We start from the raw sequence: 18,054 nt of genomic DNA, 5'->3' as shown, positions 1-18,054 counted from the left end.
AAGTTAATACTGAAAAATGCCTTTTATAGAGCTGTGTTACTCCTTGAACTGCTTAAAGTGTTGGTTTATAGCATTTTTGTTAACATGAGGGAAATTTCTAATACAAATATGTTGTTTGTGATAATATTTGATATAGCATATAACCAAAAAATCTCTGGTTTGAGAGACACATGTTTTAGGCACATTCATGGGCTTTAATAACCTTGTATGTAAGGTGTAACTCTACTGGTACCATGCCGGTAGTAAAATTCTACAGAGTGCAAGCAAATCTTCACTTTTTCAGATGTGAAACAAGCTTATTTACAGTCTTAGAGCAAGACTTGAAAGGTTTTGTCTGTTGAATTAAGCATGGGGAGTGCCTTCGAATTCTTAAACATTGGGATTGCTATTAATCACTTTTTGTAGAGCGAATTAGGTGATAGTGAGGTGATAAAAAGAACATTTTGCTAGTTGCTCACAGTATATAAGATATTCTAAGGCATTACATGGCTGGCCTAATTCTGAAATTGCTTCTATTGGTGGAGATCAGACAACTGTATTGAAGTCACTGAAGTCAGACTGGGGAAAGGTAGTAGATCCATTAGTATTTTATTTTGCCAGTACATTCTCTGCTCATTTGTTATTTTAGTCCATAAAGTTCATGGTCTGAATGATAAATGGTACACACAAAAACAAGAATACTGGCGCACCTACTGTTATTAGAATATAGAAAATATCTAGGAGAGACATGGATTTCTAATGCCAGTCAGGTACTCTAGGATTTTCTTATTCCTATTTATTATGAATAGGTGCTCCAGCAAAAAAAAAAAAAACAAAAACAAAAAAAAAAACAAAAAAACACACACACAAAAAAAGCACCTTAGATCAGAACCTGAAGAACCCAGATAGTCTTCATATTTTATTGATTACATTTTATAGAGTGGAGTAAGTAAAACACAGAGTTACTTTGTGGCATTTCTTAATATATTTGTATTGATCTATCGTGCTAACCACTGCAGTCAAATCATCTTCTAGTGAGTCCATTCATGTAGAACCATTTATAGATACTATACATATATTTTTATACCGGTGGCTTTTGTATTAACTAATATGACAAGACATTTGCCTTTTGTGATACTTCTGTGATATATTAATGAGTAATTATATAACCTGTGTATGAAAACATACCGGTGGTGTTCTCTGCTTTAAGGCTTGGCAGGGTTGACAACTCTGCCCATGAACAGAAGGCAACTGGTACGATGTTCATAGATCAGAAACAAAAAGGGGCGGTCAACAATAAAGCGAATCTGAGTAGAAAGAGGCATGAATCCAACGTTGGTTATTGCTCCAGCCTCTGTGCCTTCCTCATTCACAGTTATCGTGCCTTGATGATTGAACTGTGAAAAATAAGATAAAAAAGGAGGATCTCAGTATACACAAATGATGTGCTCAGAGCCTTTTCCCTCCCAGCCAAGTCATGTCCTGCATGTAGCTGCCTTGTGATACTCCTGCTGGTAGCTCCTGTGGGGCAGTAATCCTTTGGGCTTGGCTTCTGAGTAGCCCTGTTGCTGTCTGACTGATCAATCACAGTGCTTCTAGTAGATTTGACATCTAATTAAATATTTTGGTTAAAAAAAAAAAAAAAGATACAAGGACATGTAGAGAAACCCACAACCCTTCCTATATACTCCTAGAAAGACGATATAAAATAATATTTTAGATTATAAAACTGTGAATTATTATTATTATGGTGCTTTGTTTTCAGATGATATCAATCAGAAAGTAGATAAAGACAAGGAGAGGTATAAATACTCTGTCAATGGTGACTTTCTCTTCTGATATACCACAGTAGTTGCCTTTTTCACTGAACAGTTCTTCTATTCCCATGGATTTCAGAAAACCAATCAAGTTGTAGTTTTTCTCCAGCTTAAATTTAGGCAGAACCACTTCTCTGGTTCTAGTAAGAATAAAAACAAAAAATGAAAAAAAAATCATTGAGGAGGTGCACATTTGCATTATTTCTTTGCTGTGTATTTTTTTTTAAAAAGTAGGGCACAAATAATACAGGAACTTGTACTATACTTTTACTACTTAGGGATTGTTACCTTTTAAGCTGTTGTATGGGAACTGTTGAATCTTGGCCTGAACCACTGATTGATCACCTGAGATGAGCACTGAGTCAGCTGTGAGAGCACAGGTGAAGGCAGTGCACCTGTGTGACTGGAAGGGGTGGAGTCTGGCTGCACCTCTCCTAGACTCTATTTAAGGGCTGACCACCACTGGGGAAGGGTCTCTTTGTAGAGATCACTCCTTTGGAGTTTCCTACCATCAGCCTAGGGCACAGGTGAGCATTTTCCTTTATTTTGATTGTCTCTTTCCATCATGATAATTTTTCTAACTATACCATCTGTAAAATATCTCAGCTACAATACTATTTGGCCTTATTCATTCTGTTGACTGTACAGCTGTGTTCTTTAAAATTTATTAAAATACTGTTAGTTTGTCAACCTAACCATTAGCTTAATGATACTTAGCTTTGGTTGTGCGCATAGCATATAGAGGGATGTGAGCACTTCAGTGCATAATTGGGTATGCTTATAATGAACTGTGAAATTTTCTGGGGTTCTAAGCTCACAATCTCAGTTCTGCATTGGTTGCATTAAGCTTAGTACTTTAAATCAAAACATGCGATCTTCTATGCTGTCTGCTTACCCTTGCCAATATGACCAGAAAAGTATATTAAGACTTGAACAAAATATATTTTTCAGCAGGTACCTGTTTGTCATGCTCTTCTGCCATTTTTCCACCACCTGAGGGGTTATTTGCTTTTCTAGGGCTTTCATGCCAGAGAGCTTGTGTGGAAGTACAATCAGCATACTGATGTTCCCCACAAACGGGAGCTGGATCACACCACAGTCTAGCTCAGGGTCCGCAGCAGCTAGGAAGTTCCCTTTAGTCTGCATCATAGGAACCTTTATTGTTTGCTTTTCATTCAGTCGAAAACTTCTCTTGGTTGTCATTTCCACTGGAAACTTATTCTCCCATGTTCCTGGTAATGCAGAAGATAGATAAACAACAAAAAAAAGCAAATATCCTTATTTAGAAAAATAATTCCAGAGAAACAGTATACATTGTACTTTCATTCATGTGGCTTTAAACTTCCTGTAGGAGAATGTTAATTTTAGTTAAGCCTGGTTGAGAACACAAGTTTTAAAGCAACTTTTAAAATTTGTCTTTATTTCTAGCTTACTATTCATCTGATCTTAATGTTCTGAGTTATAAGAAGAGGTAAAATGTGAACTAGGTATGAGAAAGGGCTTTGTGTGCCCTTTTTTTTTCCCTATAAGGAATCTAGAAATTAAAAAAGAAATAGATGTAAACCACTTGACAGGGCTTACACTTAACAGTAGAGCTGTATTTTTTTGAGATCTGATACTTGAAACCAGTACTGAAGTAGGCTGCATCAGGCATGTTATTCATGCATCAAGCTGTGTATTAGCTGTTTTCATTTTGCTTAATATTTCATAAATACTATGCTGAAGGTATTATCTTTACTTAACAAAGTACATTCATTGACTTGGATTAAGACATTCTAAAGAGTTTGGATGTTTGCTAATTAATTCTGTGATCCAGTTTGATTTGATTTTTAGCATGCTTGTCTGTCTTCTGACTTATTCCCAGAGAATGCAATTCAACACACTGTGCAGCTGAGAAAACATGATTCAAACCCTGATGGTAAAGCTGTGTGAAGATTTGCTATTCCATATATTTGATTGTGGTTTTTTTTTAAAGAAAAACAAAGAAACAAAACCAACCAAACACACAAAATAGACAAAAAAAGCCAACACCTTTTTAAAGTGGTGTTACTTTATTCTCTTTAGAACTGTAGCTCTGTGAAAAAACATTCTTAATAAACAGATAAAGCTAGATTTTTGTAGTAGAGATAAGGCTACAGGTCAGGAGAAGGCGCTGTCTGGATTTTTTCAGGGAGCAGAATGTCATGGGACTCAGGCTAGGAAATGATTCAAAGCTGATGTGGTCTGCAGGAGCTTCAGCTGCTCTGTTGTTTCCTAAGGAACGGGAGCAGTCTATCAATTCTTCCTAGTTAAAAGAGGGGAGCTGAGATCTTTCTTTTGGATTCACTTTGGCAAGTGCATTTGTCTTGGTATAAAGTACTATTTCTCCAGCAGGAAGAATGTGATATGGGTTTAGCAGAAACTAATTGGCACTGTGCTGACATCCTTGACTGTTTAAAATCCTCCCAGCAAGATGTCTTGGATTCCATCTGGGTGATAGAACCAATCAGTTGTCTTCACTAGTAGGCTTTTTCTTGTATTCATGACTAGAATATCAGAGAAGCAGTTTTGAATCTGTTCAGATTTTTTCAGTTATCAAAAGCTGCTGTGGCTTCTACTTGATAGGAAGCTCCATTCAAACCCTTGCCAAATGGAGACTAGATCTCAGGAGTATCCCAAAATAAAACTTTTTTTTTTTTTACCAAGGTTGAATAGCTTCCAGTTAATTCTTGATGGGTTTAACATAGGAGAAGGTTAAAACTTGGTGTGTGGAGCTATACCATTGCTCTCTGTATACATGAATATCAAAGGTTTCTTGGCCTTGAGAGCTAAAGACAGCTTGTTTGCTGTGACACAGCGTAAATGTTGTAATTTGAAAGATGTGGCCAAATGTTAGTATTTCTTGAAGGGCTAGTAAACATGCTGGGAACACAAAGAGCCGAACCTGCTTTTGAAAAATTACTTCATTTGAAATGGGATTACCAAGTGGCTTTTGCTGTAATATAAAGGAATGACTCATCTCAACATGGAGTTGATAGTTTTTGGTTTTACGAGTTAGAAATTATAATCTTCAGGAACAGATACAGTGGTAATTCATACTGACAGTTCTATAGAAGAAAGGGGAAAAAAAAGGAAGTCTTTTTGATATTGATGGCTTGAGTTTCAATTTTAAATATATTCAATTTTTTTTATTTTCAGATAGTGCAAGCACTTAATGATTTCAAAGAAGGTATTATAAAGTAGAAGATATTTAAAATATTACCACATAACGAAAAATAAGGCATCTGTTTCATATTGCATAATACTTTTTCTGGGTTATCTAATGGACAGACAATCCACACCTTCATTATGACAAGATACTATTATCAGATATGCTTTTAAGGACACAAATATTTTGATTTTTGGATTATACTTTGAAATAGGGGATTATTTGGATCTTATGTGTAGTGAGAGCTGCAGATTTTTAACGAAAAAAGCAACTTTATTCAAGGAAATAGTGGTTTGCAAGGAAGTGAAGGTACATTGTGTAAAGCTGGAGGAACACTGTTGGAAAATCAGATGCTGGTTATGCAGATTGTAGGAGAGAGTATGTGTCTTCAGGAAGCAGGGACATAATAAAAAGAACTCCATTGTGGAAAGCAGTATGTTGTACTTGGAAAACTTTTACATCTATTTGTGCTAAGTTCTATTTCCCTGCTGGTGCATTACTTTATTTTTATCTGATTTCATCTTACACAGTCACTAACGAGTTTTGACTTTGTCCTCGGTTCCTCTTTTGCTTTTTTTTTTGCAATTTTTTTGCTCATTTAATGTTCAATATTTTTTTAATAATAAAAAAAAGTAAATATAGTGAACTTTCACCCTGAGGCAAGTAGCCGAAGTTGAAAATCTCACCAGGAACTCTAAACTGAAGTGTAAAGAAATTGAAAATAAGAATTAATATTAAGAGAATATTGTGTGTGTATATGTATTTCTAATTATTTAGTATGTAGTGAAGCATATGGGAGCTCATAGCAGCAGACAGGCCATGCTGGATTTCTGAAACATTCCACTTCTTTTTTAAATTTTAGAAGAACGTTTTGATTGCTGTCTTCAGCCCCCTGGATAGACTTGTTAACAAGGATACACTCATCACATGAATGAACTTGCTTAAAGTATATATTTTTTAGTCCTTTCTTTGATTCCATAATGCTTCAGAAATGTTAAACATTTTAACTGAAGTATACTTTCTGTGAAGCCAGTAACTTGGAGTAGGACTGAATCTGACTAGTTAACTTGCACATAAAGTACTTCTTCACCATCCAAGACTCATCTGTAATCCATGCTTTCTGAGGCTAATCTGCATTTATTGGTTTTAGTATCACTTTTAGACTATAAGCATTTGTATATAACAAGTTCTTGCTGTCCTTCTACAACATGCACTAACTTCAGGGCATAACTAGAACATCAGTGTGCTTCAGAAGCATGTAAATTAAGGAACTGATAATAGAGATTGTTCTTGATGAGAGAATCAGTTGTCTGTTTTGACCTATAGGATAGATTTAAGTTTAGTCTGAGGTTACTTACCTTTAAAGTAAAGACAGTTAAGAATCATCATTAGTGTTGTGGGGTTTACGTTCACAAGAGCTTCCTTTATTAATCCTTTGGTCAGCTTCAAGATGCGTTCATTGGTTTTAGTTATGAAGTTAGGATCTGAAAAATCAGCTGGTTGGGCATCAGCAAAGTAGTATGTTTTCATATTGTTTCTGAAATCATTCAGAATAGAGAAGTCCTTACGAATATAAAGATCGTTGACGGACCGTAGAGTATAACCAAAGTTGCGTCTGAAGAGCCGATGAGTGAGTTTCCGGAAGAGGTTATGAACAGTCATGAGCTCATATTTGCTGCTGGCATTAATGAAGTCTTCAAAGCCGAGAACAGATAATACTTCCTGCTGAGTTTGACCCTTTAGACCTAGGGAAATCATAGCCATTGCGGTGGAAATACCAACAGGAGCCATGAGAATGTTATCTGAGGAGTTGGCTTTGTCCACTACGCTCCGATAAAGGTTGAAGCCAAAGTTTGCATTGAGGATATTAAGGCGCTGGATTCTGGTTTTGCCCTGGAAAAGTTCCAGAATGTTTCCTTGCTGGATTTCAGAAACTATGTGTGGAGCAGCATCGATAATGTCACTGTAGTCATCTTCACCCAGTATCTTGTCAAGATCTAGGTAGTCCTCTTCCTCCTCCTCTTCAGGAATCAAGTCATTGGTGATAGTGTTTTCTTTGTGGAACTCCAGTGGTAGGTCTGGCATATCATAGGTTCCATTTTCACGTGTATGTGCATCTTTGAGGCTTGCAAAATGATCACTGAAGTCCTTGATTCCACAAAATGTGGAGGTTATGATGATAGCCAAGGCAAGCAAATTAAATAGGACCTTCATTCTAAAAACCTGGAAGATGAGTTAAAGAAAAAAAAGGATATTTGAATTATAATTGACTGAATACCTAAAATTATGGAACAGTGGATTTTTGTCAGACCACAAAGTCTCTAGTTACTTCATTAAACAGTGTTTTTTGATGGAACAGATCTATCTGATTATGCTCTATTTTACTGGTAGCCATTTTTGCTCATGTAATGTTTCCAGCCTGTTAGATAATTGGTTGAACTCCTGCTGAGGTAGTGGTTGTTGACATATTTAATGATAACAAATTCATTGCTTAAAATGCACTTATCTAGATATATGTAAAATATAGTTGTTTAAAATGTTTACTAACTGTATTACTAAAAATCCAAGTTGTACAAAAGCTGAAAGATCTGAGCTTGGCAGGAGGAGGGACTGGGAATCCACTGAAGGAACTCACCAGAAGGCTGAGGCGCTTTGAAGAATTTGAAAAACAGGCATTAGGAAGTTACAGCAAATAAAGCTGAAAAGAATTTGAGAGAATTCTTAGAAAAGTGAAGCTGAAATTTGATGGAATAAAGGAAGTTTGGGCTGTAACAACAAACTTGGATGTTTATTTGCCCTGCATGCCATTAATGGGGGCTGCACTGTGTGAAGCATTTAAATGTTCATGCTGGCTTGCTTGTTGTCTTGTGTCCCTGTGAGTACTCACTTTTTGCAGCTGTTGTACACCCGTCTGCCTCTAATGTTTGGATTATCTTGACTCTGCTTCTTGTTTAGTTGTATTTAGTTTCAATTTATTTTTATGTAGCACTGCATGATATGTAGTTGCCTATTTTTTTTTCATGATAAGAAGTCCCGTAAGTTCCTGTTTGTAACTGTTCCTCTAGTCTTAGTGTTATCCTGATGACAGATTTCTAACTTCTCTTACTGTATCTGTGTATATATTTAAGCGGAACCTGCTATTTTTTTTTTCAGAGAGAAGCTTGGTCTCTTCCTTGTCTATAGAGTAGTGCACTGCTGCATTCTCTTTTTTTGTCATGACTTTATTCATGACTTTATGTATCTAATACTAGTTCTTGATTTTGAGGAGAATCCATCAGCCTTACTCAGGATATATATTCCTTACTATAGGAAGTAGGTCTGAGAGACTTTCCACCATAATTCTGACTTGTAATAACTACAGTGTAATAGTGTAATACAGTGTAGTAACTACAGTTAAAAAGATATGAAAAAGTTTAACTTCTTCCTGCAGTAGTCAAAGTCCAAAGTACAAACATTCAATAACTGTATACCTGAGAGTGTAAAATGGGTGTATGGATGCCGGGGTCTTGATTTTTGACAATACTTTAGAAAGTAATTTGGTGACCTTGTAAAATCAATCTCTATTAATAGCATTTGCTTTGAGTGAAGGAAAAACAATGATTTATCATATAGCGTAGGAAAAAATGTTGTATATGATGAAAGAAAAATTTTACTCGGAGGTTGATTAAAGTGTTTTCCAAATTAGCAAATAAACTAAGGAGCTGTAAAAGTAAAATACATAGATGCACGTATTTGTAAACCATTGATTGCAGCAGTTTTCAGACTTGTAGCAGGACTGAAGTAACTAAGCTAAGACTTAATTTTTTTTAACTCTCCCCTCAAAGTAATTAGCTTGAAATCTTAAAAAGAGGTGATAATCCCGTATATATAAAGAAATTGTTTTTTCAGTGATGAAGGATCAGTAGAATGTGTATTTTGAAAGATTTACATTGTGTTAAAGGATTTGAGTCAGTAGTTGTTTCTTCGTGTTTTGTTTTGTTTGTTGGTTTTGTTCATTTGTTTTAACCCCACAGAAGAGAAAAAGGTGAATTGTTCTCTTTGGGCTGACATTCTCTGTCTGGTATCCACTGAGAAATGTTTTCTGCTTTTGTCATGTAAGGATTTGCTATCAGGAGTTTCCTAACTTTACGTTCTCATCATCACTAATGCTTAATTCTCATCTCCACCTACACAAACAAAGCATTCCTCTACTCTGCAATACATATACATTTGTGTCAGATCTACCTAAAATAACAGAAAATGTGAATGAGGCTTACCTTTAAGTCACAGTATGAAAAGGATGTGTTGAATAGCCCAAGTGAGGGGAATGGCAGGTTTTAAATGTGAACTTTGATGCTAGTTTTTTGTATATCTCCCAAAGTAAACATTCTGTAAACCAAACACAGCAAAACTTACTTTGTCAGCCAAAATCTCTCCCTTGCCTAGTGATCTCTGCTGGATTGCTTGGTTTGTTGTTTGTTGAATTACTTTTATGGCTTTGCAGGTACTTGCTCATCTTTGAGGAAAATTGTTGAGTAAATATTGGTGTGTATGTAAGTTTCATAGTCAAGTTGCACATAAAACTTGGCTGTTTAAGACTAGTAGAAAACGTCTCTGCTGTTTTGTGCTGAAATGAGTTTATTTTATTATGTGTATGTCACCTCAAATGTGCTTAAGGATGCTTTTGTCATTGTGACACTGGTGCAGTCATTTGCTGTCAACTGAGCAATGCTGTTCACCAGCTAGGACTCAGGTTAATTTTACTGTAGTATGGGAATTTTTAGTTACTTATTTTAATGACCATCTTATGATGTACAAATATATACCAAGTTGCCCTAATGTAAGGTTTTTCTGAAGTACCATGTGTTTTTTGTACCACAACCAAATTATTTTGCAGTTAGAAGAAAATCTCTTTGGGGTAGATTAGAATATAACACTTTTTAAAATCAAGTCTACAGTAATAACATCTGTTTGTATTAGATAAAGCTCACAGTTTAGTTTAGTGAAACTTCCCTTTTTTTTTTTTAACCGTTGCCTGTGCTGCTAACAGTTTTAGGGTAAAAAAACTGTCAGGTTTTCTACATAAATCTGTAAGATTTCCGCATCGTTTTGTTGTCTGAGAGCATAAAATGCTCCTCTGGTAGTAGCTGTCTGTGAGAAGCTATCAGGCAACTAGAATGTATGTGTTGAAGATTGTTCTTCTACTTGTTTGTTTAGATAGTAAATTCTCCAGGACTGATGTCATTATGTGCATGGGTGAGAACAATAAAAGATCCCGAACTGGAGCCTCAGTGTATTTCCACAAATCCAATAAGCAATAGCTTCCAGAAGTATGTTTGACTAATATTTTGGTTTGAGTTTCTCTGTGCTGAAACAAAGCTTCATGACGCTGTTTTTGGCTCACAATTTAAAGGACCATGTGGTCTCTTTCTCTCTGCGGTTGATGTATACTAATATGAAGTATTCCCTGTGGATTACTGTATCAGTATGGTGGTGTTCCTGTGTAAAAGCATGGAAATTTAGTTTTAAATCTTGAATTTAAGCTGTTCTAACAAAATACAGTTTTTTTTTTCAATTAGTGATATTGCATTAGTTTCTTCAGGTGACAAAAAATACTACCTTTGGAAATCATAGAAGGTGAAAATACACAAATTGATTCCTTCACATGGAATCAGAAAATGGTGACAACTACAATAACCTGATTTTTATTTCGTTTTCCTCTGTTAGCTCACTAGGCGCTTGCCACCCATCAAGGAAGCCAAGCCCAGATTGCAAAAGCTGTTCCGTGACTTCTGGTTGTATTCAGTGCTCATGGGATTTGCTGTTGAAGGATCAGGTAGTGTTAATTTGAAGAGGAAAAAAATGGCTGCTCATATTTAAACTTCTGATAAGCAGATGGAAATTGTACTGTGCTGAATTCTCATAGCACAACAGAACAACTTGTTCTTGAATTTGATTTTTTTCTAAGCTAATACAGCAATTATTTGCTGTATTAATTTTGATTGCCAAGTTCCTGAAATGAAAAATCAAACGTGGGGTATAAAGAGAAAAGTTTCACTTGGAATCACTTAAAACGTGTGTGTTATAATTTGAACATGGACCACTTGTTTGTGTTGAAGAGCATGAAAAATTTGCTCAAGGAAGTAGTGCAAAGCTTGATAATGCTGATTAATCTTAGGAGTCTTAATACTGTTTTCCTCCCCTGTTCCACCTCTCTACATATTTGTGTTCCAGGTCTCTGGCCAGAGGAATGGTATGAGGGTGTGTGTGAAATTGCCACCAAGTCTCCGTTACTCACATTTCCTAGCAAGGAACCACTCAGATCTGTTCTTCAGTACAATTCTGCCATGAAGAATGATACTGTGACTTCTGTAAGAAATAGTTTCTTCTATTGCCTCCTTCCATGATGTCTGTCAACTGCTAAGTGATGTAGTAACCAAGAATTACCATGTATTTCAAAGGCATGGTATGCGTTTTACTTGCCTCCTCTTAGCAAAAGTATTATTATTTTTTTTAAACACAGCTCTTTTGAGAGCAGTATATATGAATGTTTTAGATTGTTTTACTGTGTGTTTAGATTTTTAGGCTGGTAGCTATACTATTTTGATTAGCTGTAGGAACCAAATCTTTGTGGAGATAGAAGCCTTTTAATATTTCTTTTAATAGTTCTGTCTGTTCTGAGATGAGGAACAGCTTTGGAAGGAAATGCCATGTTCATTCTTTTTTCTTCTTTTTCCTTGCTCAAAGAAATGCATACTAGTATCATGCTGAAGGACAAAAGATCAACTAGTATAGTCCCCTTATGTCTCTGCAGGATAGATATTTACAGGAAGGCTATTTATGGTAGTAGTGTATGGTGAATTGAGTTGCTGCAGTGTGTAAGATGTCTCTGGCTCCCAAATAATACAGAAGTCTGCATGTGCCTAGATATTCTGTGACATCAAAGCAACAGTTCCACAAAGTTTCAGAAGCTGAACAATATTGGTGCTGATAAAAATTACATTACACTAATTAGAGGAGATATATTTCTTTGTGGTATAATTGCATGGAAACTAGTAGTTATTTTAGCAAGGAGCTTGACTGCAGTTTAATTCTATATACTAAGAATTTGACTTGCTGAATTAGTATATACAGAAGCATCCTGGCATATTATTTGTGAACATTTAAAAAGTAATAAGACAGCTAGAAGTGAGTATTTTCAGAATACAAACTAATGTAATCCTTCCACTTTGCATAACTGCATCTATTTATCTCTAGGCTGAATTAAATGAACTGCGGAGTACTATAATAAATCTCTTGGATCCTCCTCCAGAAGTGTCAGCATTGATTAATAAGTTGGACTTTGCCATGTCTACTTATCTCCTTTCTGTTTACCGTCTAGAGTACATGAGGTATATATATGTGTACCTTTTTTCTCATGTTTTTTTTGAAATTGTTTACGTTCAAGTCAGATTTGCCAGACACTGTGGCAAATGAGAATCAGTATTTTGAGACAGAATAGTCTCTAAATGTTCAGTGGAGCTAAGAATTAATCTCTACAGAAAACATGGTAGGTAAAAGGATGTGATAATATAAGAGCCATGAAATTGAGAGTTCCTCAATATAGGAATTAACAGAAGATGGACGAAAGAGTTCTTCAAAGGAGCATCTTACAAAGCATATTGTATCGCCTGCACAGATTTAAAGTTTTGTGCTTGCATTGCAGAAGTACTAAAATATCTGAATAATAATGTCTTGTGAGATTAACATAATGTAGAAACTTTGAAAATGTTTTGTTGTTTTTTGTAGTGTTTCTTTTTGCCTCAGTGTGTGGGAAATTGTACTAATACGATTTACTGAATCACGTGTTTTATTTCTTTAGAAGTATAATCATTGCTGCTGTGCAAAGCATTGTGTAGCTGAAAGCTGAAGTGAAAGTCTAGTAGTAAGGGAAGTTTCTACCTACTTCCACGTCCTATTTTTATTTTGACAATTGCTGATGACACAGGTTTTCATCAGAGACATATTGGCTTGTATTTTAGAGAGAGTTTTTTTGATAAATGATATTTCCATTCTGCAAATTCAGTAGAGACAAAATCTATAGGAATGTCAAAGATTGTCTTTTTTTGTTTGTTTGTGATTGTGCAAGCACATTATCATAAGATTTCCTATTCCTAAGGTGTGATGGTTATTCTCTTGATGAGAGACTTTTCCCCCTGAACATTTAGGTCCACTTAGTTGAATGTAAGTTTCTAATAAGCATGATACTGCCATTTGTTTAAGTTCCCATGAAGTGAAACATTACCGTGTGTGTGGTATGTAAGGTGCTGTTAAAATATGTAGATTTGTGTGGAAGATGTTTGAATAGAAGAAAGAATGCATGCAAAACTCTTCCTCTCCTAGGGTATTACGGTCGACTGATCAAGATCGCTTCCAGGTCATGTTTTGCTATTTTGAGGATAAAGCAATTCAAAAAGACAAATCTGGTAAGTTTACCAAGTGAGGATACTAGCAAATTATCTACAGGCATGCAAAATTAAACCAAATCCAGCAGTTTAAGAAACTGAATTGTTTTCACTAGATTACTTGTTGGTTTATTCTTGCCAAATCTTCTGTCTTAGATTTGAAACAGTTTGGTTCAGTGCTGGCATGTTAAATATGAACACTTCTTAACTGTCAAGCGTAAAGAAAACTCAGTTCTTCTCAAACCTGCATCTTCTCTCAATTCTTCAGGAATGATGCAGTGTGTAATAGCTGTTGCTGATAAGGTGTTTGAAGCTTTCCTGACAATGATGGCTGATAAAGTAAGTAACATGACATCTGAAGTTAAAAATTAGAAATTGAAAATGTGATTGGCTTTATACTTTCTCCGTGTGTGTTTTAGCCTAAAACCAAGGAGAATGAAGAGGAGCTAGAGCGACATGCTCAGTTTTTACTGGTGAATTTTAACCACATTCACAAGAGGATCAGAAGAGTTGCAGACAAGTACTTATCTGGTCTGGTAGACAAGTAAGTATATATTTTACTGCACTATTATTCATTTCACATTGACTGCTTTGTGAGTAATCGTGGATTTTGTGGCTGATACTCTTGCTGAAACATCACCATGTAAAATAATATGCAGTGGTATTTTTAATCCCGTCTCTGAAGTCCTTGCCTTGATTGTCTTGTCAGCTTAGCATTCTTGTGAATGGAGTAAAGCAGAGTGCCCATGAAATAACAGCAATGTGATGTTCAATGGAATAGCTTTTGTTTTTCAGAGAGCTTTCAAACATGAATTTTAGCTAGTCTGCTGTGAGCCAAGGCAAGCTTTGTGACTTCTGTGAAGCATTAGTTTACTTGCAGCTCAAAGAGCACTTCCATTTCTTGATAATTCCCTTCCAATCCTGTCTTGCTCTAGATTTCCCCACTTGCTGTGGAGTGGAACTGTGTTGAAGACTATGCTTGACATTCTGCAGACATTATCACTGTCTCTTAGTGCAGTAAGTTGCTTTTATAATGGTGTTATTAGGAATATAAGATGTTTGTTTTTTTTATTTTCATACAGCTGAATGTTTTGCTTGGTTTAGCAGTTATTTGGCACTTCATAGGTCTTGAAAGTTGTCAGATACTCAGAAAATCAAATTTAGAAGTAAAGAAAACATAGTATTAATCATTTTGGATAGCTGAACTATCTCATTTTGCATAAATATTTGTTGATGGCTTGTTTTGTTTTTTTGACGTTAAGGGTTGTCAGCATATACAGTTTCCACCCTATGTGTGTTTATATCTTTTAGATTCAGTACCCATTATTACAAATTAATAATTGAAATATTACTTGTATTTTTAAAGATGGAAATACTTTAAGTTTTATTTTCATGCCAAATTTTGAGAAGACTTTGGGATTTGTGGAATTACTTGTACTGAAAACCTGATTGGAATAAAAAACATCTTTTGGAGCTGCTTAGATTTACTTTGGGAGCAACTATTTCCTAAGAGTGGTGCCTGTAATATTCAAATTAAGTGATGATGTATTTTATTTTATTGAGAACTGATTATTGTTTTTTATTAGGATATTCACAAGGACCAACCATACTATGACATTCCTGATGCCCCTTATAGAATAACTGTCCCTGACACACATGAAGCCAGAGAGGTAGGCAGTCCTTGATTTATCAAACAACCAAATAATGCTTGATTTTCTTTGCCTCTGAGCTACTCTAAAAGGATGATACTTCTGTGGGTAAAGTTTTTTATACTGTCTGACACATCTTAGTAATATATCAGTGCTTCTTGTTCAGTATCCTATATTTCATTGGTTTTTGTTGTTGCTTTGTTATCTTAGAGTATAGTCAAAGATTTTGCTGCACGCTGTGGAATGATTCTGCAAGAGGCAATGAAGTGGGCTCCCTCTGTTACAAAATCTCATCTACAGGTAATAAACCTGTTTCTGTGAAAGAATTTGATCACTGTAGATCTTAATTATAATTAAATTGTATTGTTATTAATTTTTTCAGACTGTTCAAACTACATTTTAGATTTTGTCTCACTAAAATTTATTTTGTTTTATTGCCAGTGAATAACTAGAACTGTTGCTTTGATCTAAACCTAGATATCTTTAAAGTGACAGGTTTGAAAACAGTTGATCATCCTGGGTTTAATTCAGAAATAAAAATTATAGTTCTCTGCCTTACAGAGTTTAATAATTAGTAGCTTAAAATACCAGTTGGACTGAAATGAGTAGTTAGGAAATAAGTCTTACTTCTTGGGAGCATTTTTTTCTACCCTTGCTGTTTATTTTTCAGTTAAAGAAAAAATTATATCTCAATCTATGGTAAACTGCAGACATTTACTACATCCATGCTGAAATTAGTGCTTGCGAATGGCAGAATTAATTAGAAAATGGTAAAAACAAACAAACAAAAAAAAATCAAACAACTTAGCAAAAACTACAGAAGGCTTTAGGATGTATTAATAAATAAAACATTTCATGTAAAAAAAGAAATCTCACTACAGTATAATGGAGTTCTCTTTTTGTTAACCCACTGCTGCTAAGGAGTAATAAAAACCACATAGTCCAGGTTAGGCTACTGTTTCAACCTGTAGGTAGACAGAACAATTTCTGGGGAGGCTCAAGACTGATCCACTGTACTTTGTTTTTTGTGAAAAGAGATTTTATTTAAAACAGAACTTAAGACTTAAAGCATTACCTTTTAATGCAAATTTAGGATGAGGCTTTGAGTTTTCTAGTGCTGGGGGCAGTACCTACAAGAGGTGTAGAGACAGTTTACTTGTCCTTGTTTACGTCTGTAGTTAACTTTTTCTGCAATTGTACACTGTTTGCCTGAGAACTGCCTTGTTTTGAAAAGTAATTTTCAAAACAGTAAATTTGAAAAGTAATTTTCAAAACAGTAGTAATTTCCCAACAAATGTTTCTTGGTGCATCAGGAGTACCTAAACAAACATCAGAACTGGGTATCAGGTTTGTCCCAGCATACAGGACTGGCTATGGCTACAGAAAGTGTTCTTCACTTCGCTGGCTACAACAGACAGAACACAACTTTGGGTGTAAGTATTTGTTTTGTGTAGCTGTCATTTTAGTTGTATAATATATATATATACAAACTGCATATATTAGTTTATAATATATATGTTATAAATATGTAGTTTATAATATATATTATAAATATGTGGTATAAATATGCAGTTTGTATAATATGTTAGTTTATAATATGCCAAATCACATTTGTCACAGTACATGAAAATTACTCATCTTATTTCTTTCCATCTCAAGTCAGGGTATCTTCCAATCACACTATTATGAAAATTACTGAGAATTAGCTGCTAAAAAACAAGTAGAACTGTATTCCTCTTAAGAAACATTTAGGGATGGCTTTTATTAATTTGAAAGTAGTATCTTTGTGTAAGACTGAATAAGCTGCTTTTTAGAATAGCACACTCATTGACTCTAATTCTATGTAGGTTCATTCAAAATATGCTTTCACATTGGGTATTTCATTCATTTCTATACAGGGTTTTTTTTACGTGTTTTCTCAAATATGTTTGTGATTTTTGGAGAAATCTGTCAAATCTGTTCTGTCATCAGCCAACTTGTTTTCTAGCAGCAGCTTTGAAACTGTCCTCCCTCCAAGCTGTGGCAGGATTTTCTGAGTTTCCTTACAGTCGTGCTTCTAGCCAATACTAGCCACTGCATGTAAATAGGATAAAGAGTTCCCCCAGAATGTGGGAATGCTTTGACATTGTTCCCTAAAGAGGGAAGGTTAAAAAACTTCAAATAAAGAATGTGCTGGAAGAAACTTTAGAACTGCAATGGAAATAAGAGGAATGGCTCATGTTGTTTTGACTAGGGCCTGTCCACATGTCAAGAACTGTACAGAAAAACGTATGATAAGGATCAAGAGGCAGGAAAGTGTCACATTGTAGAATTTCATTACTTTTTTAAATGCTTTTTTCCATCTTTCAAGGAGTGTGTGTGTAATTTTTTCAAATTTTAAGCTCTTTACATATAACTAATGTGTGTATTGCTTATTTCATATTTATCAGTTCTGGTACTTTTGTACCTAATAGTCCTGATACTGTTGTGATTATAAGCATGAAGGAAACTAAGCTTAAAATGTAGGTAAAGGTGTAAGAGGAAAAAAGGTAAGTGGTTGGATATGAGCAGTATAAATAGCTGTATATGGTTTGGCTGTAGGCGACCCAGCTAACTGAAAGGCCAACTTGTGTGAAGAAGGACTACTCCAACTTCATGGCTTCTCTTAATTTGCGCAATCGCTATGCAGGGGAGGTAAGTATATGCTTTTACACAGTGTGTGGCCTATTCAACTGATCTGGCATTAGGGGACATTGTTGCTCCCAACATAACTTGTTCTGTGATTTTATGTTCTCTTAAGTGAAGACTCTAAAGTTAAATTCCTTCAAGATAAGAGTAAACTTTTCCTAGGTTATTAAGCAGCTCTTTTGCTATTGATCTTATAGGGAGTTTGTAAGTTACAGACAAAGCAAAGGTGCATTAGCAAAGAATAAATAAAAGAGACTTGTTTGTACTGAGTTTCCTTACTCAGCACATGATCAGTACCAAACTAGACTTCAAGAAGTATTGTTCTTCATTTA

At 35.2% G+C, this 18,054-nt stretch overlaps 2 protein-coding genes across 3 annotated transcripts in view; one reads left to right on the top strand and one right to left on the bottom strand.

Moving 5' to 3' along the window:
• Positions 1-18,054, top strand: part of PI4KA (phosphatidylinositol 4-kinase alpha) — a 54,594-nt gene that overhangs the window by 19,520 nt on the left and 17,020 nt on the right. For both annotated transcript variants that reach the window (XM_065739335.1, XM_065739333.1), the window contains exons 20-30: positions 10,690-10,798; positions 11,197-11,333; positions 12,220-12,353; positions 13,345-13,427; positions 13,675-13,745; positions 13,826-13,950; positions 14,342-14,423; positions 14,993-15,076; positions 15,266-15,355; positions 16,369-16,488; positions 17,636-17,728. In XM_065739335.1, the coding sequence (XP_065595407.1) occupies positions 10,690-10,798; positions 11,197-11,333; positions 12,220-12,353; positions 13,345-13,427; positions 13,675-13,745; positions 13,826-13,950; positions 14,342-14,423; positions 14,993-15,076; positions 15,266-15,355; positions 16,369-16,488; positions 17,636-17,728 (1,128 nt within the window). The remainder of the gene's footprint in view (positions 1-10,689; positions 10,799-11,196; positions 11,334-12,219; positions 12,354-13,344; positions 13,428-13,674; positions 13,746-13,825; positions 13,951-14,341; positions 14,424-14,992; positions 15,077-15,265; positions 15,356-16,368; positions 16,489-17,635; positions 17,729-18,054) is intronic.
• Positions 935-7,198, bottom strand: SERPIND1 (serpin family D member 1). Its single transcript, XM_065739336.1, has 4 exons — positions 6,342-7,198; positions 2,755-3,028; positions 1,792-1,936; positions 935-1,376 (listed from the first exon to the last, which is right to left on the bottom strand). The coding sequence occupies exons 1-4, from the start codon at positions 7,195-7,197 to the stop codon at positions 1,185-1,187; spliced, it is 1,467 nt and encodes a 488-aa protein (XP_065595408.1). The 5' UTR covers position 7,198; the 3' UTR covers positions 935-1,184.

The sequence above is a fragment of the Cyrtonyx montezumae genome, unplaced genomic scaffold, assembly GCF_038088225.1.
Source record: "Cyrtonyx montezumae isolate F1298 unplaced genomic scaffold, pur_monq_1.0 scaffold_23, whole genome shotgun sequence".
NCBI classification, from domain to species: domain Eukaryota; kingdom Metazoa; phylum Chordata; class Aves; order Galliformes; family Odontophoridae; genus Cyrtonyx; species Cyrtonyx montezumae.
Note: the sequence above shows the minus strand (reverse complement) of the source record. Positions and strands in the feature narration are given on the sequence as shown.

Excerpts from the sequence above, each read along its gene's own strand:
- SERPIND1 (XM_065739336.1), bottom strand. The coding sequence starts at position 7,197 with ATGAAGGTCCTATTTAATTTGCTTGCCTTGGCTATCATCATAACCTCC. Across the intron at positions 3,029-6,341 it reads TAACTGTCTTTACTTTAAAG|GAACATGGGAGAATAAGTTT; the intron begins GTAAGTAACCTC and ends CTGCATTACCAG. Across the intron at positions 1,937-2,754 it reads CAGAAGAGCATGACAAACAG|AACCAGAGAAGTGGTTCTGC; the intron begins GTACCTGCTGAA and ends TATTCTTACTAG.